Raw genomic sequence first — 22,737 nt, forward strand, 5'->3', positions numbered from 1 at the left:
ATAGTTTTATTCAACTAAAATTACGTTAAGATTTTAGTCGACTAAAATATCCAGCATACGAGTTTATGCATTAAAAAAAAGAAAAAAATAATGTTGTTCTAAGTTGTTGTTTTGTTTATATATATATAAACAAATATATATATATATATATATATATATATATATATATATATATATATATATATATATAAACTATAACATTTAATACATTACTGAAAAAATAGCAGCATATTTTATTATTATTAATATAATAAATATAATAATTTATGTGAAATTGTCCACTTTACTGTTCTCTATTACAGATAATGTGTGTGTGTGTGTGTGTGTGTGCAGGGAAAGCAAGCTTATCTGTGGTCATTTTGTGCTTTTCACTCAGGATTAGAATTTGTGTCTTATTAATGAAAAACTCATCAGATATCAGAACAGATCCCTAAGGAACGAACCAGGGTTATGAGACTTATGTTAGATTGTGTGTGTGTGTGTGTGTATTTAATTTTCAAAGATAAGGGATTAACACTGGCAGAATTTGATCATCCAGCTCAAATCCCAGGATGTTCAATCACAGCTTATCCCAAATATTAAACTCTGCGTCTTTTGTCCCCTTTTTTAACTTCAATCCCCAACACACACACACACACACACACACACACACACACACACACACACACATTGGCTGAGTGTGATAACTGATGACATCAGGAGGAGACGGGGGAGGTGATGGTTTGGAGTCTGGCTGGTTAAGGAGCGTACATATATATGTATATAAAAACCTGTTACATCTAATCCTGAGCGCTAAGAACAAGTAGCACAACCTCAAAAAAAATCTGATCCCACATGTTTACATGTCTGTGCACACAAGCACCCAGTGATTGTGTCGTGGGTGGGCAGGAGGTGACATAGGCTCCTGATCTTTCATGCACTCTCATTTTCAGCCTGAAGACATTTGGGTCACATCATTAAGTGCAATCTTCTGCTTGTTCATTCGCAGCTTTCCAAAGGGGCTTAAAGTGGCAGACTGTAACAAACACACAAAAAGATCACATTGGGATAAAGACATACAGTGTGCAACAGCTGTGGACAAAGCAGTAAAACAGCATCTTAAAAAAAAGAGAGAGAGAGATTATAAACACTGGTGGTGTCTTCTGTGAAAAAAAAAACATTTAATATTGAATTTTAACACACTGTAGAATTGATTTACAATATTTTTTTGGATTATATTGTTAACAGGGTCAATCAATGAATAAGTAGGTGTAATCCTGAGGACCAAAAAAATATATATACAGTATATGTACTATAACATTTAGTTTTGTATACTTTTAAAGTGAAAGTTGTGAAAGTTTTCTTTAATAAATTTCTTTAATAAATTTTGCTATACTTAGAGCCTTGATCATTTTATTATTTTGAGTTAAATTAATTTATATTTTATTTTAAAAAATAATTGTACGTTTTGCAAACCTTTAATAAATCAAGTTCCAATTGCACAAGATTTAATCTCTTTCTTTTGAAGTTTATTACTGTATGCAAGGGAACCGTGGCAAGATTCATTACCAAAGAATAAACATGAGTGGTTAAGGTAACTAGTATCTTTCACTTTGAGTACTATGTAATTGAGCTACTTTTTACTTGTACTTGAGTATTTTATGTATGACTTACTTGTATTTGAATTATTACAATTTCAATCAAGTAACAGTACGTCTACTTAAGTAGGAGATATCAGTACTCTTTACACCTCTGCAATCAATCAATCGATACAAATACATTATTTTATCGAATCATTCATTTTGACACGAATGTAATATAAATTTACATCTGCTTTTCATGCTTGTTGGGGTATTTTCTTTCCAAATAAGTTTGCTGAAGTTCAACTTTTTGCTAATTCTTCATCTCTTCTTCATGGCAGAAATGACCTGTTTCATTGATGAAAAAACTTGATATTTTTCAATAACCCAATCTGTTGTTTTATTGTAAATACATTGTTTTGTCTTTCAACTTTGTCTATAATCTCTATTAATGTGAAAGGTGCCTTTGTGTTTCTAGCTATACTACTTGTTCAATAATAAAATGAGTTTGCTGAAGTCATACTGCCCTCTAGCGGCTTTCTATCACATAACGGCCACAGTTTCCGCTGTTCAGCACAGGGGGCGCCATTGAGTAAGAAACGACAAATAAAAGAGAAAAACAAACCAGTGTCGAGTAATAACTGAAAAACATTTAAACTAAAATACTTTAACGTAACCTTCACTACACCTTCTTTTGGCTGTCAACGTTATTGTTGGAAGATAAAGTTATAACACAGGAACTGTTATTTACACGGTTACATTTTCGAGTTGTACAGTATGATGCCTTTTTTGAGTTAAATAATCAATGTGAAGCAAAAGACGTCGTCTAGTTATTTTTTTACGTATAACTAAAGTAATTCCGGGCAATTATGAAAAGTAGTGCTCCAGGTGAGGCTCGAACTCACAACCTCGGCATTGCTCAGCTGCATACTGTCATATAAGTACCGCGCGCTAACCGATTGCGCCACTGGAGCCTCGATGTAACGGGTCGGTAAATCGCTTTAAGAAAGCAACCGCAACAATACTGCAACGGTCACATCTTATATAATATATAATAATATTAACGCATTAAAGGTAAAACAGGAAGCTTTAACACTGCTCTGTGTGAAATGGATTTCTATGGATCCTGAAGTACAATTTGCAGATGTTGCGTTCACGTACTCACCGTAAAACCTGAATTCTCCACAGTTTAACCGTTGCATGCCTTGTTTCTTTTTTTTTTTTTTTCCCTTAAAGATGATGAAAATATCAACTTTTACTCAGTTGTTCCAAAAATATATAACTCATACTGAAATAATCCTTCATTGCAGACCTGAAGCTGACTGTTGAACCCACACAGAAGGATCTGGACCATGGTGGCTGGGGGAGGGGCTTTAGTATTTACAGGTAGTACAATTAGTTTAAAATAATAATAATAATAATAATAATAATAATAATAATAATAATAATAATAATAATAATAATAATAATAATAATAATAATAAACAATAATAAAAGATGTGCAATTTATATTGAACTCACAGGCTGATTTGTGGGCAATTCTAAATTTTATTGACACTATTTTGAGCCTTAAATTCTTGATTTAAACTTTTTTACAACATTTAAATGAATTTTATTAGAATCAGAAATCATAACAAATAAAAAACTAAACTCTTTGGCTCCAAATTTAAGACTGAAAACGCATGAACTATTATCCAGTTCTTTGACTCAAACGAAACATTAAACTTCAGTGTCTGAACTAAGCTTGTTTTAGGAAAGTGAGAGGCAAGTGGTTTTATATAAGAAAAAAAAAGAAAAAAGATACATATGAATGAAAACTATATCAAAATATATTTCAACTAATAAAAATGAAACCATAATTTTGTCACATGGGACAATCTCCAACCTAATGTGATCATGTGGTCTTTTATATACGCATTGATCACATAAATTATGTGTATTTACAAACAAAAATGCCCTCCCATATCAGGTTGATCTAAAACTGACTGGCAGGTCTTTTAATATTAACAAAAAACGTATGTTAATGCTCTAAATATTATTAGCCAAAAATTCCCAAGTATAAAAGATAAATAAATGTGTAAGTGGCAGTAATTTGCACAATTATGTTCAATGATAATGAAAAAACAAACAAACACCATAACCCTTTTTAAAGTTGCCTCATTACTAACAAATAGTGTTGAATGTATTTTTTTTTTTTAAAGCCATTTTTTCAGCCTTGAAGTAGCACACAATCAAAAAATTATTCACTCCCAATTTGGAGGGGGAGGCGCTCTACTTTGAGCTCACCTTGACTGCATTTAAAAAAAATAAAATAAATGTAATTTCCTGATTTACCAGAGAAAAACAGATTAAAAAGTGTTTAAAATGAGATTTTTAGATCATTTTAATTGTGAAACATTGATGTAAAATGAATAATTTGTATCTGTACATGAAGCAACAATGTTGGAGGTGAAACCGCTCAGAGTCACTGACAGTCCTACGTCATCGTCCAATGTGTTTTGTTTTTTTTTTATTTTCTCAGCATATTTAGAATCGAACACATGACACACACTATAACAGAAACATTCTGAATGAAAGAGAGTAAATCATGTGACCCCCACGGGTCAGAGGAGGCTCACACCTCAAAGTCATGCCAGCTTTAAAACTAAGGCGTAAAGACGCCCTGAAGGCCCACGAGCAACTTTTTGAGGCAGCTTGATTTTTTTATCCTGTATAACAGAGAGGACGTAATGGTGTTTAAAAGCAGGATGAACCTGACTATGGTGCCTAAATAAAAGAGGAATACAAACAGATGTGAGCAAATGACTAAACAGCTGCCTCAAAATATTGCTGGTGAGTCACAGCCTCGAGGGAAATATGAGAGTTGGTTCCATGCCCTTTTTCCTCCTGCAAAGGTAGTGCTGTGTTACCCGTGTTTGGGCTTTGGTTGGAACAGTCAGCCTTAGAGATCAGATGAGAGGAATTTACAGTGTGATCAGGAGATATACAAGGTTTATGTAAGAGAATTCATGTTCATCTTTTGTTCACAAACTCTGACTTTTGGGATTCATTATAACATCATTCAGCAGTGACTGCACAAAGCCGCTGTGGAAAAACTAGAGTCAAAGTTAGGCCAGAAATGGTAAAAGTAAGTGATCGGATTATATTCCAGATATAAGATAATTAAACCCAGAATCAGTTACCATGGTAACCTGGTTGCAGTGAACTCGTTCCACGTAAACTCTGGCTTGTTTACTTTAAGAAACAAACTAATTGTTGAAATGAATATTCATTCAAAGAAAATAATTTCAAGGAAAAATATTCAATGAAAATGAGCCGACAGATTTAATACATTGATTTTGAATTTTAGTTGATCTGCACAGATTGAAGCACACTAACACACTGGGATTTTTTACATTTAATTTTATTCCTAGTTTCCCACCAATAACTGGATTTTTTTTAAATTCTCTTTAGTCACATGAAATTAGTTTTAGTTTTAGTCCCATTTTAGCCTTTTTGTAAGTAATTTTATAGTTTTGACACATTTTACTTTGACATTATGACATGTTCCGACTGTCAACTGCCAGTCTTCTTCAGAGGCGTCTGCTGATTGCTTTTTTGTGTCCTCGACTTCTGCGTAATAATTCCACCAAGTTAATTTTGTCTTCTTCTGAAATTAATATGTTATGTTTTCATTTATTAAGACGACTTTTTTTCAGGAGGGTTCACTTTGATCTCCTGACATGTTTCAGATGTCAACTGCCAGTCTTCCTCAGAGGCTTCTGCTGATTGCTTTGATGTGTCCAATGCTGAGACAATTTTGTCCATGAAACAAAGTAGTAAAAACTACGTGTTTAGCCATTTAAACTAAGAATATGCCATATTACATTTTTTTATTTTTATTTTTTAATGTCTATGTTACAGAATGAAACGTTTTTGTTTGAGCTTTACTTGACGGAATTAACACTGAATCAATCCTTGATTTGTTTTACACCACATTTGAAATGTTATATGGAGCAGATTAGTTTTATGAGCTAATTCAGGGTTTAATATCTTATTCTGAGATTGGAAAAACAACACACTTTGCTTTCACGCTGAGAAGTTCTGGTTTTTGTTTTGGAGCTGGCCTTTTTGGATATCTTTAAAATGTGTTTCCATCACGTGTGAATTCTCATGCCCACACACACAGCCGTTCCTGAAATTATGGTAAAAAAAAAACTAAAATAAAAAATGCACGACAACCCACCATAAACAAAGTTCATCACAGTAACACCTGTCCTTATGTCCGTCCATGAGTACAAAGAAACGCATCCACTCTCAGATGTTAGTGTAATGCTCACTCAAAGCGTCACACACCCAGGATACACTATATACAGCTATAAACATCATTCCGGATCATCAAAGTCAGGCTTGTGTTTCTATTGCATCTTGTATTAGCCTATAGCCCACATTGTTTCCTGACAGCTTCAATAACAGTTGTCAAAAGTATTCAAAGTTTCCCCATGAAGACTAGAGGTGGAGAGAGTTCATGATGCTTAGTGGGGACTACAGAGTCTTTAGCTGATCAGTCGTGGATGACGATGGGGCCTCGCATCCTGAGGCTCTGGTGAGGGTGTGGGGGGGCAAGGACCAGCCCCTGCGGGGGTGCCTGGGAAAGCCTACGGAGGGTGATCTGCTCACAAGGCTGTCGACACGCGTGCCTCAGTTGAGAGCGCGATAGCAGCCGCCGAGCCCTCCTGGAGGAGACGAGACATAGCATGAATAAAGACATTTTAATCAATTCTTTTACACAGGGGTGTCCAAACTTGGTCCTGGACGGCTGCAGTCCTGCAGGTTGTTGCATTCCCCCCCCCCCCACTCCTGAAACCCTGATATCAAGTCACTCATTAGAATCCCATGTGTTACATATAAAACATACAGGACAGAATCCCTCCAGGACTGAGTTGGACTCCCATGCTTTATGGCTTTCTAATAACAACGGAAGCTGTTGCTTTCTAGTATCTTACTACACAAAATAAAGATTTTACCTTTCCATCACAAAAGTCAAGCTGCCTTTTTAAGGTTCCTGCACCTTCATGAAAGGAAAGTGGTTCTTTGAAACCGCTTTAGCACATAAACCTTGTCCTAGTGTCAAGCTAGCGCTACCAACGTCCGGTTTGTAGAATTACTGAGTGGATCTATGAAGGCAGAGATGGTCAACGACAGTGACGTGCAGTCAGAGTAGGGAAGGTAGGCAGTGCCTACCCAACCCATGTGCTCACGGCACGTCACTAGTCAACTATAATCACATCCTGCAGTGACAGAAACATGTGATCGTCTGATCCAAGGGTGACATTACCAACATTCGTGTCAGCATTAATTACCAATCTAAACATAACACAGGACGCAACAACGGTTTGTGCGTTTTGTCATTTTTTAATCACAAATTTTTTTAATTTTGGAGTAATTTTATGTATTTTTTGTTGTTGATTTGTTTGATTTTCTGTTATTTCTATAGTCATCTTGCTGTCGTGCAATAATTTTTGTCATTTTTTTCAATTGTTTTTTTGAGTTTTGTTTTTTTTTTTAAATTGCAGTATTTTTGTTGTCCTTTTTGTATTTTTGAGTCGTCTTGTTTTTTTGTTTTTTTTTTGGTCATATTTTTATTTTTATTTTTGAGTCCTCTTTTGATTTTTTTTAAATTGCAGTATCTTTGTTGTCCTTTTTTTTGCCTTTTTTTGCAATATTTTGTGTATTTTTTGTTGTCATTTTTTTTGTATTTTTGAGTCATCATTTGTTTTAGTTTTTTGTTTTTTGCAGTATTTTTGTTGTCCTTTTTGCATTGTCCTCCTTTTTTTTGTTTATATGGGGTTTTTCCTGTGAAGTTGTGGGTTTTTGTAGTCATTTTGTGCATTTACTCGGGGGGGGGGGGGGGGGGGGGGTGCCCATGTCTGCACTCAGGTGAGTTTATCAAAAAACAATAGTGTTAACTGCAGCACTGCTCTAATATAGGCTATCACCTTAAAGAAATTATTGGATTTGTCTGAAGTGTTCTTTACAACAGGAACTTATGTTCTAAGAACAGCTGCTGGTAGACTGCACATATGGATGCATTGTCCTTCTGTAATAGATCAGGATGGAGATTTCTAAGCTGTGAGGTGAATACAGTAAACCAGAAGCTTAACAAACCACAGACGTAAAGCTGAACATCTCATAAGATGAAGGTGTTGAAAAGGTCATAAAAAGCAGCGGTGCTGCTCGGGTAAAGTGCATTAAATTAAATGGAAGGTGATTGCTGATGCTCTCGATTCTTTTCATTTCAAAAGGATTAACTGACGGATAGAGTCAACATTTACAGCCCATGTTCAAATAGACGTCTCGGTTATTATTCATTATTATGAGTATAGGAAAAAGGAGGATAAGGAGGAGCCCTGCAGGATTTATACGCATGGCACCAGAGTTTGTGTCAATTACATTTTTAAATTTCAAATACACATTCAACAATCCATGTTCAACTATAACTCAATTACGATTGTGTTGACTGGAATTTTTTCCAATTACAATTATTATTTTCCCCTTAAAGTCAATTTCAATTACGTTCTCAATTAATGCAGTTCATTTACAATCAATTACAATTTCTGAACCTTTATTAAATAACCCCATAAAACTTTAGCTTTCTGTTAGCATCTCTTATGATAACAGATTGGTTTTGACCCATGTCTTAAATCAGCTGTAAAATACACTAAAATATAATATAACATATTTAAAATCTTGGTTACCATGAAAATATTGGTATTAATACTTTAGACTTTTTTCTGTCTGTAATACTCCTCAATGTAATTTTTTTTGATTATCCTCAAGAGACTGACAGGTTATCTTGATATGAAACATATTTTAATCATTTTAACTACACATGTGTAAGCCGTAGAACCGTAACATGGTTCCCCAGTTTGGCGTTTAATTAAATTCTAAATAACAGTTTTTATATGCCAATTACAATTACGAAGTCAATTACGATTAGAAGAGCAACATATTTTTTTTTATTATGATTACAAATGACCCCAACGCTGGCCAGCACTACTTCTTTTTTTTTGTGGCTTTTTTGGCTGCAGAGGATTCTGTGCTGCAACAGGAGTAAACTTTCATTGAAAGAGCAGAGGACACACACACACACACACGCACACACACACACACACAGTGTAGGATTTAACTCTCAGACCAATAAAACTGCAACATATGGGTAAGTTTGTCACTTCCCCTGAGGCAGTTTGAGCTGTAACGACCATCAAAGACCTCTCACTCTCACGTTTATCCTCTTTCACTGCTCTCTCATCAACACTGTGGACTGAGGATTATATGCAAAAAAAAAAAAAAACATGAAGCCAGACCTCTGCAGTTGATTAAAAACAGCACAGAACATGACATTACCAGAACTGTTATCGCCTCTGAATGTTCGCACAGCTATCGTAATGTCCTTTATATGCTCTGCAGGCAGATGATGAAGGTCTGGGTTTGATGATGGTGGGAACAAACACAAAGAAAACACCCTGATTTGGCTCAGGTGGCACATTTAGTCAAAGCTCTGCTGTTTGTCTGTTCAGCTGGTGGATGGGAAGAGGGAGCAAACAGCTAAATCTCTGCTCAAACACATCAAGTGGTCTCATTTATCTGAGTTTTTACCCATTTCTGTGGAACCACTTCACACGCTTTGAACTGAAGTGGGAAGAACCTTTATATTCTTTGAGTGCAAATGCCATTAATATATTCTAACTTAAATAATCCTTTTTTGAAAGGATAGAATTCCAGTTAAACACTCACAAATCATAGAGAATGTGAAGGTGGAGAGCTTTCTATCATGTCATCATGCAGCAGGGGTGCAAAGAAAAAAAGAAAATTCTATATTCTATAACTATTTTTTTCTAAAGCGGCAATAACTAGACTATGACTTAGTAAAAAAAAATACATGTGAATGAAAAATATATCAAGATATATTGATATTTTAACGTACAAAAAAATAAACTATAATTTTCTCACATGGGACGAAATCCAATCAGAACTCATGTGATCATGTGAGTGTTTTTCATAGTGTTTTGAATTATTATTATTACTTTTCAAACACATCACACACAATAAATATGAAATAACTGTATCCTATACTTAAACTTTTTCAAATATAAATCTCATTAAAATAAAATGCAGTATAAAGATATCTGAAGTGGCGCCCTTGTCACTTTGTGCACTAATCCTGGCTACACAATATTTGTCACACACTTTAATAAATAACTAATTCTAGAAAATGAACGTTTTTACTGTGGTGGTCAAATATTTGTGATAGACACTGTCTGTCACATAAATTATGTGTATTTACAAACATCAATAGCGTCCCATAATCCCATAAATAACTATATCTGTAACAGTTTTAGTCGACTAAAAAATGTATGTAATTTAATTGATAGGGATGTCCCGATACAACTTTTTCATTTCTGATATACCGATATTGCAGCTTTGCATATCGACTGATACCGATATTGATCCGATATTAGCATGAATCATAGATACTTTTATAACTTTTTTTTTTCTGTGGGCGATTATCAAAAGCTATCATGATTTTGAATGTAGCTTCCCCGACGGCTCCGCCTTTACCCCCCTCGCCCCTCCCCCCTGTGCTCCGTCTCACTCACATGCATGCGCACAGCTGCTGCAGAAGAGGAGCTCAGCTCATCTCTTGTATTGTGTAGAAACTTCGTTGTCTCATGTCTCATTCAACACTAAGTAAACAATAAACTTTACCATTATATACTGTATGTTTAAAAATGTGACCAAAAACTCTGTTTTAACTCTGTGAGCGGTGACGCGCTTTCAGTGTGAGCTAGTGCATGAGAGGGATCGACAACTAGCAGGGAGACGTGATTGGTTAAAAAAAAAAAAAAAACGGTTAGTTTTTTTTCCCATTGATCAAAGTTATTACAGGTTTACAGCTGCTACAGATGATGGATTGTCTTCATTCCTTTTTCAGAGCACATAAGATCTTAATTCCTGTCAGGACATAAAGACAATTTCAACCAAAAATTTAAAAAGTGTATCTGGAGAAAATCGCCTACCCTTGCTTTAATAAAAAAAATAATAATGACTTATTTTGTAGTGTGGAATGTTAGAAAAGGCTTGATCAAGTGATGTTACTCAAACAGAGAACAATAGTCAACAACAGTAGGTATGAGAAAAACTGACCCATTTAATATTACCCAATAGGTTACATGAATTTTAACCTTCAACATAATATCTACAGTATTCTAGAATTGAATAAAATAAAAAATGAATTCGGATATTTGAATCCGATATCCGATATTCGTTTTCAGGCTGATATCGGACCGATATCCGATATTGGGACACCCCTATTGTAGTGTCGTAGTGTAAGACTGTAACTGAAATGGTCCTGATGACCAAATTTTGATTAAAACTAAGTTGTATTTTAGTAAAAAAAGACTATTGATGTGCTTTCAAAATTAACCCTGATATTATTGGTTTTGCATCACCGAGTGTATCATTGCACTTTGCATTGCAAAATCTTCAAAGTCGTCCATTTGTCTCCTTGTAAAGGTGGATATGAGCTGTCACTCCACTGTTCTGAGAAAAGTCAAGTCATTCTTCTCATTCAGAGCGAGCGAGAAAGAGAGAGAGAGAAGGCTACAGAGAAAGAACTGGGAAAAAATGGAAATTCTCCATCATCTGTCATTAGCTCCTTCCTTTCATAACAGATACTGTAAGTTCACGTCTTTTACTCAGATATTCTTGTTCTATCACTTGAATCTTAGTGTTCCAAATCTGTTCAACATTCAGGTGGTTGTCTCCCATAAAGCACACTGCTACAGCCATGTTGATCTTGGTGCTGGGTGAGTATGAGTGATCCACTGCTAATGTGGTAATGATATTTCCACTCATGGCCCCAGTGGTGTCCTTCTCCATCTGAACCAGTTAGCTGCTCTAATTTTAGCTCCGGCGGTCCAAGGGCGGCTGTGAGAGCTGGGTGCCATGGCTCATTTAGACACAATCTTTAATGGAGGGACATGTTTCTTCCTCACACAGACGTCTAAACCTTGTTTAGTGGTGTGCACGCAGAGTGTGTGTGTGAGTGTGTGTAGAGCACAAATCAATGCAAATTATGGTAATAACAATGTGAAGTTATAGAGTTGGTTTTTGAAGGCTGTGCTAAGAAATCACATTATCTTCACAGCCTCACCGCACTAAACCAGACGTAGGAAATCCGTCCATTAATCCAGGTGATGCACCTGCTTTCTCCAGATTAGGTTTGCTGGAGTCTGGATTATATCACGGCCGACAATCAGATGTCATTTTAACAATTACGGTAATTCCCTCTACCAAGGAGGTCATATTTTTACCAGTGTTTGTCTGTTTGTTTGCTACCAGGGTTACGTGCAAAGTACTTAATGGATTTTGGCCAAATTTTAACGAAAGATAGAAGATTTGTTTAAATTTTGGAGAGGATCCAGATCAATATACTGATTCTGGGTCATTTAAAAAAAAATCTGAAAATCCTTATCTCACATTGTTGGAAAAAAAATTAGTCGTATCTTGGTTTGTAATTAACCGATCTTTATGAAATTTGGCAAAGTTATTATTTAGGTTGATTCCTCAGTTAATTAATTACATGAATCAGTGCATTTCATCACAATCTTTTGGGAAAAAAATAGGGATCCCCATACATTTGGACCTACTATATTGTTATTAATGGGGATAGAAATTTCTATCAAGCTTTTAAAGTAATCACTGAACCACATAATTACGAATATCTGGAAAAAAGGGGATTTGGCTGTTGTTACGGAAACGTCTCCAACAAATAACAAACCCTTTGTTTATACATCACATCATCATACTCTCTTCTGTCAGAGATCCTAAAACAAATTTAACAACACTAAACTAATTCAAAGTTCTTCAGTTCAGAATCACAGGCTGGATTTTTAAGAGAAGAAACCGTTTGCATAATTAAAGTAGATGTGTGGTTACTCTACGGTTTGATTCTGGGATGTTGAATGCTGTCTAATTATGGGGTTTAACGCCTCATGTCAATACTCCTGAATATATACTAATTATAATTGGTTTTTGCATTGCTTTTCCGTGCGTTTGCCCTGCAGTGAAGTGGTTACAAATGTCCCAATCTCTCCGCAATGCTTGTCGGGATACGATTATCTGCGAGGATGATGATACTAAATTTAAAAAAAGCATCTGCCTCCACCTGTTCTTACGATTTTAATCTTAATCTAAACCACGTGTCAAACTCAAAGCCCGGGGGCAAATTATGGCACTTTGGAGCATTCAATTTGGCCCGACAGAGAAAACATGAACCATCGTGTGAATGAAACTCAACAATTTTTTCCGGTGCTTATAATACTATAATCATGGCAGGCATTCATATTGTTAAACTATTGCAATACAAAATCCTTGAATTTTCCTTAAATTATTACAAGCATTTCCCTTAATCAAATAGAAATGGGCCACAAGATCAACTAAATTTCAAGTGAAGACAATGTTTGGACTGATATTTAACACTTATTGCTTGGATATTGTCAGTTTCTTACATATTTTGTATTTTATGTCTACGTAGAAGTGCAAACTATGGCACAATAGTACTCGTTTTCCTGCTTAAAATCTGGGGCCCACTTAAGATCAAACTGCTTCGTATTTGGGCCCTAAACCAAAATGAGTTTGACACCCCTGATCTAAACACTCACAGAGCCACTGTCCACTGTCTCCAAACAATACATTGTGGCATCTCGTACAATGTCAGTAAAACATCCTTTTACAATAGAACGACTGCCTCCTGACAAAGACGTCTGAAAAGAAGGTTAAGCTAACTCAAATGTATGCAAAAACTTTCAGTTTTTCCAACAGTCAAAATCATTTCTCTTACATTTTCTGAGTATGAGAAAATAAACTCAGTTAAACTTTGCCCCAACTCTGAAAAATCTGCAGCTTAATCCATCAGAAATTTCCCTTGTATAGAGAGTTTACCAGCTGGTAGGCTGTGACGGTTTGAAATGAAATCTAACACAGTTTCTTGGCTGCAAGGTGGAACCTGATTTATTTTTTGTGTTGTTTCTGTGTGTATCTGCACCTCACAGCTGCCTGAAGTCACTCCAGGACAAAAACTCTCGAGTATCCGATTCTGTCGCAGCCCAGCATCACCTGCTTTCCTTCAAACACATGCACAATGTCAGCCAATCAGAAATCAATGAGGGGTCACCTTTGCTTACCTGGTCTCCCGGGTGACGAGGAAGAAGCTGTCGTCGGGGGCATCGATCCAGTTGGGGCGTCTCTTGCGTATCATCATGCCTCCTCTGGAGCTTCCACCACTGCTGTTGCGTCCATTGTGCTGTTTAGGAGGAACTTTATTCGTTACAATGAATGCGTTTTTTGGTTAAATTTTGCGTAAAAAGTGATGCGTACCATGAGAGGTCCACCTGTTGGACCTGGGTTCTCTGCAAAATAAAAGTCACAGCAGTGAGAGAAAAATGCAAAAACACTCATGAGGAAACCTGTCAGATGTGAACAGTCCTGCTGTTACAGTAAATGGTGACACAGAAAGATTCCATTTCTGAAGAAATAGTGAAGTTACCAATAAAAAACAAAGAGTCAGATTGAAGTTGAATGATCCAAACTATCCAAATGAGCCCCATCAGCTGACTGGCTTTCACTAGAATTAGTTGTCATTCTCTCCAACGTGCTAGTTCAGATAAGAAATGGCAGAGAAGGATATGAAATTCAAATTTCAAGCAGAAACATTAGAAATCAGCACTGAGAGACAGATTGTCTTGCTTTTGTCAGAGTTTTGGGGGATGTTTTTAAATGTTCTGCTGTGAACATGATCACTCCTTTGTGTCTACCTGAGCGCCTCTCAGGCTCAGCCCTGCTGTGGTGATGGTAGCTGCGTTTTCCCAGCATGCCGTGGGTGCCGTGCGGGAGAGAGGAAAGCAGGCGTCGAGGCGGAGGCGTCTGGAGGCCTGGGGTGCGATGGGGACGAGGCACGTGACTCACCGGGCGGGACTCTGCAGGAAGAGACACCACACTTGGAGCTGATAGAGCACCAAAACCCAGTGGGGGGCTGGCAGGGTTGGGGTCAATTACAATGATCTATGTTCAGTTACAACTCAATTGTGATTCATTTGGGCAGCATTTTTCCAATTTGATTATTATTTTTCCCCTGAAAGTCAATTAAAATTATGTCATCATTTACTAAAGTTCCAATTCAGTCACTCACAATTGCTGAGCCTGAAATAAATAACTCCAAAAAAACTTCCCCTTGTGTTAGCATCTCTTATAATAACGCCTCAGCTTTAACCCATGTCATTAAAATACACACAAAAAGCATTATCTATCATCCAAATACGTTTCTCATCTCTTGGTTACCTTGTTAGACGTCATAATCCACGAAAATATTGGGTAACACCTTACCTGAAGTTTTATACAAAAAGGCTGACATTACGCTGTCATTATTATGACATGACACCTGTCATAAGCATGAATAAGGTGTCATCAGTGGATTTGCTGTTGTTGCTTTAACCTGTAAAAAGTGTTTGAGTTCCTTGAAAATGTATTTTGAATAAAATGTATATACAGTATAGAGTATATATATATATATTATATGAAGGCTGTGATTAATTGTCGTTCATAATCCTAACCCTACCTAACCCCACAAGATCCCTCAACCTAAACCAAAAAATGCCAATATAGCTCCAAAAGTGTCATAATTTAGTGAACAACACTTTATTCATGCTAATGACAGCATAATGTCAGCCATGCATATAAAACTTCAAGCGTTACCGCATCTCTTCTAGTAGCGGGTCGGCTTTGTCTTAAAATTGCTATAAAATACACTAAAAATGTATATTATCTATAATCAAATTTGCTTCTTATCTCTTGGTTACCTTGTTAGGCTTCCTAATCAATTAAAATATAGATATTAATATCTTTGGTGTGAGCATCTAAGCCTCTTTTCTGTCAGTACAGCCCTCGATTGAAATTTTTTTTAATGGTAAAATGATCCTCAAGAGAACTGAAAGGTAAACTTGATATGAAAAATATTTTAATAATTGTTAATTACGCATGGGTAAGTCATAGAACTGTAACATGGTTCCATGGGTTTGCATTTGATTAAATTGTATAAAATTCATATATAAGGCTGACATTACACTGTCATCAGCATTAATAAAGTGTCATGAAGGCTGTCATTAAGTGTCGTTTGCTAAATTATGACACCTTTGGAGCTATGTTGGCATTTTTTTTTTTTTTTTTTTGGGTTAGGACCCAGCGGTCTGCAACCTTTTGTCTAATCCAGGTGTCTAATCTCACCTGGATTAAAGTCCTTCCGGAGCCAAAAATAATAAGAATATTCTCAATGAAGACAATATTTTACAGTGTGTAAAATTCTATACAGTTAAAATTATATTGAATAATGTCATGTAAACAAAATGTTTTGGGTTAATGTATAAATAACTTGAATTTGATAACACTACACTATTGCTAATTTCTTGCAAAGTATCAAGCATGCATATTAACCTGGCATGTTGGCAGTTAAATAAGACTTTTTCCACACAAATGAAATATCTATTTTCTTCCAAAATAGTCTTTTTGTTACTGTAGTTATCTTACCAGGAATTTAAAACTTAAGGTTTGCCACAGGTGCAGGAAAATTGATAGGAGGTGAAGTAGGAAGGTGGCAGAGGTATTGAACAATGTGATTTATTTTTGGGTTAATAAATGGTTTTATCGTAATTGTATTTGAAGTTATTGTCCCTAATTGTCAATACCATCAGGAACAAATAATAACTCATTATTTTAATATTGTTTTTTAAACTATAGGGAGCCAATGCAAAATAGTCAAAGAGCCACATGAGGCTCCAGAGCCGCAGGTTGCAGACCCTTGGGTTAGGTGGAGGGATCTAGTGGAGTTAGGGTAATAACAGCCTTCATGACACCTTATTCATGCTAATGACAGGTTTCATGTCATAATAAAAATGACAGCGTAATGTCAGCCTTCATGTATAAAACTTCAAGTAAAGTGTAACTGAGTTTTCATGCCAATTACAATAATAAACAGTCAATTACTATTACAAGAGCAATATATTCTTTCAATTACAATTATTGTAAAACTGTATAATTGTGATTATCAATTACAAGAATAATTGACCCCAACCCTGGGGCCTGGTTCTGTGTGTGCTGCGTTACCTAGAAACTGCAGAACACTGGTCAGTGAGCTCCTTTGGGCGGCTCTGGTTTTGGGTAGGCGAGTCCCCTGGCCTTCAGCCACCCTTAACATGTCTAAACCAAACACAGAAACACTGGCATCAGGGTCACTGACCTGTGTGTGCTTTCCATGCATTCCTAAGCCTGAACTGGGATGTCTGGTTTTGGATGAAAATGGGTTGATGCAAGTGGATATCACTGACTTTTTTAAATCAAAGAGGGCTTAAAATCACCTTCCTGACTCACATGCAAACACGGATGTCAGTCGATGCTTACATGCACGCTCTAAAACACATGAATGCATTAAGTCCATGCTGGAGAGAGGAACAGGGAGGGGGGCGGGGTGTTGTGGTGATTCCTGTGTGGTGGATCAATGGGACAGATAACACAGACGCATGAAGCACAAGGACTCAGAGGTGATGCTTTCAGGTGCGACTTTATTGGAAGTCTACAAAGTGATGAAAGCACGGAGGAAGGTTTAGGATGAAATGAGAACCTTTGCAAACAATCGATTAGAGAGTGGAGATAAGAATGTAGGAGAAGGAAAAAAAGAAGAGGAAGAAATATAAATGAAAAGCAAATCCCTGAGGAGGATTTACACAGACAAGTGGAAGCAGTGGGTGAAGTCTTATGAAGGTTTGAACACGAGGAATGTAGCCTAATGCTAATGGGAGAACCTGATCAGGAACAGCGGAATAATCACTCTACTAATATATAGGTTTACTCTTTGTTTCAAGTTTCAGCAGCTTAAATCTGTGGTGTAAAGCTCCAGAAAACATTCATATCGTCAAAACAAAAAGTCACAAAGTCATGCTCGAGGAACAGTAAGAGGAACGCGTTTGCAAATACAAACAAGAATGTGGCGAGAAAAACAGGCTGTGGCTCAGTATTTACATTGGGTTTGGAAATATGTGAAAGCTTGATGGCAAAATAAGGCAAAATAGACCTTTTCTTAATAAAATACATCTTCTCTAAACTGAACTGATGCACACGAGGCTCAGAACAAAGCATCATCTTTCTTCATGGATGTTTTTGTAGTTAATGACACAAGCATATTTGAATAGAATGTGTGTTTACATCTTGTGTGTGTGTGTGTGTGTGTGTAGAATAGCCCTCGTTCACCACTTCTCACATATGGTGCCAAATACAAAGACAGAATGAAACAAAGAAATAAAAACACAAATGAAAAGATGATCAAAACTCAAAAGTCATGAGGACAGGCAGCTTTTATTGGAAAAAGGGGGTGAGGAGTACAAAAACAAAATAATAATAATAACAATAATAATAAAAACAGAGGAGGGGGAGGCAGAGATGGGGGTTGATGATGGGGCAGAAGAGGAGGGGGTGGTGTGTGTCTGCAGGTGTGTGCGTGTGTGTGTGTGTCCATGAGGCAGAGTTATTAGGATAAATTGAAAGAGCTCTTACACTCTGCCTTTATGGCCCCGCAGTTAATGGGGACAAAAGGGCGGCGCGCGGCACGGCGCAGCCTGATGATGTCACGGCACATGTGCCGAGCCAGCTTGGTGAGTTTGGTGGCCTGGAGCAGGAAGGCCTGCTTGGTCTTCATGGAGGACTTGGGACTGCCGCTGTTTCGCATCGGCACCATGTGGTTAGACTGGCGGGGGACGTGACTCCGGGAACGCGGCTCCTGGGATCAACAAAGAACAAAAAAGAAAATATGAAATTACATGATTAACCAGTCTGGGTTCAGGGTCCACTGAAGAGCAAGCTGCACCCTAAATAAAGAAACACTTCAAGTCATAATTGTAATTGCATAATTGGTAAGTAACTACAATTATTACACAATTATAATTGTAATTGTAAAAATGTGTTGCAGTTGTAACCCTAATTGAATTATAATATTATAATAGAGTTCAGATAATTGACTTTGCAATAGCAATTAGCATAGAAATGATAGAAACGTTGTCATTAACAATTCAATTAAATCAAACCTGAGTAAAACACAAACACCAAAAAATTAATACCAATACTTTCCATGATTAGGAAGCCTAACGAAGTAACCAAGTGATAAAAAACTAATTGGATGATAGGTTATGTTTTTTGTGTGTATTTTACAGTTGATTTAAGACATGGCAATAGAAAGCTAACACAAGAAAACATAGTAGACATCCCTTCTGATTATTAGGCAAAAACTTCAAAATTAACTTGATTTCTTAAATCTATTTAAACATAAATTCTTACCAAAAACAAGTCAATGACCCAAAAGTTGAGAACATACAGTATTTATTAAAAGCCACATTTTACTTTGAAATACTGCTAAAAGTAAAAAACTTAGACACATTTTAATTAAAAAAATTAAATGAATCAGGCTTTAACTGCTTGGAAAGAAAACTATAATAATGAATATCTTATCTTAAATTAAATCAAAAAGTATTTAATTCAACAATGAACACTGACGTTTCTTTTCTTACCCAACAATAAATATTAGTACATTTCTCAAGCCTGTTCGCTTAAGATTTTTTTGCATTTCAAGTCTAACAAAATTGACCAAAAAACTATTTTCAGCAGTATAAGATTAGATCGTTGTGACTCAGGTTAGTTTTAACCTATTGATGATGTGTTGTTGCAATAGTAATCTTTCCTCCTTGCTCTCTCCTTCGCTCCCCCTGCTTGCTGCTCTTTTGTCTTGTTTTAATCTAACAGGAGCCTCTATCAGTGATCCTGAATTTAATCATGGATTTAATTATCTGGTTTTTCTTCGCTTTTGGTCAAATCTCTCGACTAGAAGGACGGGCAATGGGAGAGTCCGCAAGTCCTGAGGACGTGGAAGACGTCCACCACCAGATTGGAATTTATGATATCGGGTCTTCTGCTGATTGGATCTAGCAGATTTATCGCAAAATTGGACTACGTTGGCAGCATTATTGGAAGCCGCACTCTGCCAACAAACTCTTGAAGTCATCTCTACAACAACGCCGCCCCACGTCATTGGCATTTGAGACAAACTGTGATTGTCTTTTCATATTTTCTTGGACGGGATGAAGCTGAAATGTCATTTCGTTGCTTTGCAACATGTGCAATGACAAACACACTCATCATCATAAATTGCCTGTGGTAACAGAAAATAAAATAAGTCTGGCTTCTGTAGGAATTTCTTTTATTTTGGAAAAAAACAAACAAAGGGCTTTCACTGAATTAATTAAAACCTGCCTGGATTTTAAAGAACAAAAATAGTTATTGCAAGCACCACAAAGAAGAAAACAAATATTTCTTCACACAAAATTTCCCTTGAAACCAAAATTCAACTATAAATCTACTTTTAAATAAAATGGGGAACAAAAAAACGCACGCATTCCAGCCTTCCACCCTCTCATCTAGAAGTTTTTAATGCTCCGTTGTCCCTAATAAAAGCCTGTGGCCTAAATCCAACTCCTTCATCCCTGCGAAAGCTGCAGCTTATGGAGCAAAGAATTTCTCACATCCTGAGTTTGATTAGAGGCTCCAAACGACCCTAAAGTTGGGCGAGCGTCTTCAGTGCCTTCACAGATTAAATAAAAACTGAACATTACGACCTATAGGCAAGGATTTGGTGCAAAGTTGTTGTTTTAAGGAGATATGTCTGCTGCATTAGAGGAAAATCATGTTGAATTATATAGATTTGTATTGGCTGCAGTCTAATATTATTAGAATACATGGAATGACAATTTTTGTTGTTCATAATAAACATTAGGATTATAAACCTGTTATGAGCAGATTGACTGGTTTATAGAGATTAATAAACCTTGATTGGATGAAAATGGAAAAAAAAAATACTTAAGTGCTAACTCAGCACATTTCATATTAGCCATCTACTTGTTTAATAAAATAAATATTATTTCAAATCTAATCATTGGTTTCAATACTGAGTTATTTTATTTTGCAGTTAATTACTCATCAAAATATTTTACAGACTCACGGTGAACAAAAAGTTACTGATAGTTTTAATGTTTATTGTTGCTTTCATTTTGTAGGAGGTCAGGCTGACTAATGGATTTCCTTTCCTTTCCTCTCCTCCTGCTCTTACGGTGGTTGCCGGGATGGGGGAGGTCTGCTCCTCTGGGCCTTCTGCTCTGCTTGGCATCTTCAGGCCTCCGTACTTCTTCCAGTACATCCAGCAGGAGACACACAGGCGACACTGCATGTTGGGAGGCCCCCACGAGTACCACTGGGCCGACTGCATGGCTGTATGTGCACAAAACACATTCACATGCATTAAACATGGAAAAAATACCAAAACTACTATTAGTTAGAGGACACTCATTGAATCATTTTGTGTTATAGTGACAAAGTTGTTGAAACAAATATAGTTTTCTATTTCAGATTCAGCCCTCGGCTAAAAAAAAAAAAAAGGTCAATAACATTACTTAGTTTGTTTTTCTTCTGTTTAATCCTCCTATTATCCTCAAATATTACCAACACATTTTACCCTTGGGGTCAATCTGACCCCACGGATATTAGCCTCCAGAAAATGATTTTCAGAAAAGTGTTGACCAAGTTTTTGTGTCAGACACTTTGTTTATTTGTTGAATACATACAGTAAACAACCCCTTGATATTGAAACCTGCACATATTCTCTAGCGCCACCATCAGGCTAAACTTTAAAAATAGAATTAATTTATCTTGAGTTTCCATCCAAATCTTCTCAAATTTACTGACAACATTATTGACCACATGAATATGAACCCTATTTGTTGGGGTGATGATATGACCTTTCCTGCAGCGTCACCATCAGGTCAAACTTTACAGTTTTCTAGTTAGTGTATCTTGAAAATCTTTCATCCAAATATTTTCTAATTTGGGGTGCACATTCATGACTCTCATATAATGAACCATGTTGATTGACGTTGGGAACCCCCCCTTTCCTCCAATTAACATATTTATCTACTTATTTTTATCTCCTTTTATGTAACATATTTGCAGTTGTTCACTATTATGTCCTCTGTCTCAGACACATCCTCCTCTACGTCACTGTGAAAGAGCTGTTCCAAAATGAGAACGATGATTTTATGCTTAATCAATTGTACTCATCACATAAGGAACAGTCAGGAAATATGAAAGAAAAAAAAAATCAACTATTATTTTTTGAATGATGAACATTGAATGGGGTCAAATTGACCCCAAAGATAATAAAGGGGTTAAACCTCCTATTATATTCTTCTTACAAAATCAGATTAATTCTATTGATATCAATATTAGAATGATGTTAGTTTTTTCTCCCTTATGCACAAATATGTGTTCAGTAAAAAAAATAAAGCCTTTAAAAGAAGTTTAGGGTTTTCAAATCAGATCATTTTAAGCAGCTAAAATAGCAACTAGTTGTTACACAGAAGACTCACTGTAGCAGCTTTCACAGGCTCGGCCCCCTCCAGCTGTGTGGTAGGACCCGGGACCCGCTCCGTTAACGGTCGCCAGCTTTCCATTGGTCATTGAGATTTGATTGGGGTTGGGTTTGTTACTGACGCAAAAGAAATGTGAAGATAATGTCATTACAGGTGTTAAGAGTAGTTTGGATACATGATAGTGCAAACTTCCCAGGGGGAAACTTACTATGTGGGGATATAAACCTGCTTCAGTTTGCTCTCTGCCTCTGCTGCCTTCAGTCTTTTCTGGTAACAGAGAAACACAACAGGATTATTGTTATATCAAATAAAGCTTTTGGATGACATTTCAAATTTATTGCTGGGGTCTGAAGGGAAGCTGTTGGAATTCAAAGATTTATACGTCAATGGATTTCAGATCTATAAAATAGATATAAACAAGATTCTCCTTCATCTTACAATACAAATATCTATAGGATTGAAATTCTCTTTGAAATTCTGCATCACAAAAAGCGGGTAAAAACTCAATTTCTTTACAGTTCAGTTAGGATGTTAAAACTAACGTAACTTTATGACAGAGAGGGATTTAAAAAAAACTAATGTTTGGGACAATAAAACATTAAAATTGGCTTTATTTTGGAACT

General features: G+C 36.3%; 1 protein-coding gene and 1 non-coding gene across 6 annotated transcripts in view; both read right to left on the reverse strand.

The window, feature by feature from the left end:
- Window positions 1-2,439: 2,439 nt before the first annotated feature.
- On the reverse strand, window positions 2,440-2,533 carry trnai-uau (transfer RNA isoleucine (anticodon UAU)). Its single transcript has 2 exons — window positions 2,496-2,533; window positions 2,440-2,475 (listed from the first exon to the last, which is right to left on the reverse strand). It is a non-coding gene; the product is annotated as a tRNA-Ile (tRNA).
- Window positions 2,534-4,046: 1,513 nt separating this feature from the next.
- mta3 (metastasis associated 1 family, member 3) overlaps window positions 4,047-22,737 on the reverse strand; it is a 32,495-nt gene continuing 13,804 nt past the window's right edge. Inside the window, exons 11-20 of one of the 5 annotated variants that reach the window (XM_028475785.1) lie at window positions 22,323-22,381; window positions 22,112-22,230; window positions 20,800-20,957; window positions 18,201-18,423; window positions 16,758-16,850; window positions 14,417-14,578; window positions 13,980-14,011; window positions 13,787-13,905; window positions 13,648-13,726; window positions 4,047-6,274 (exon numbers count right to left, since the gene is read on the reverse strand). In XM_028475785.1, coding sequence (XP_028331586.1) covers window positions 6,215-6,274; window positions 13,648-13,726; window positions 13,787-13,905; window positions 13,980-14,011; window positions 14,417-14,578; window positions 16,758-16,850; window positions 18,201-18,423; window positions 20,800-20,957; window positions 22,112-22,230; window positions 22,323-22,381 — 1,104 coding nt within the window. In that variant the 3' untranslated portion in view covers window positions 4,047-6,214. Of the gene's footprint in view, window positions 6,275-13,647; window positions 13,727-13,776; window positions 13,906-13,979; window positions 14,012-14,078; window positions 14,257-14,416; window positions 14,579-16,757; window positions 16,851-18,200; window positions 18,424-20,799; window positions 20,958-22,111; window positions 22,231-22,322; window positions 22,382-22,737 lie in introns of those variants that run through there. The other 4 variants (XM_028475784.1, XM_028475786.1, XR_003676221.1 and 1 more) reach the window with 4 other exon arrangements.

This window comes from Gouania willdenowi, chromosome 19 (assembly GCF_900634775.1).
Source record: "Gouania willdenowi chromosome 19, fGouWil2.1, whole genome shotgun sequence".
NCBI lineage: Eukaryota > Metazoa > Chordata > Actinopteri > Blenniiformes > Gobiesocidae > Gouania > Gouania willdenowi.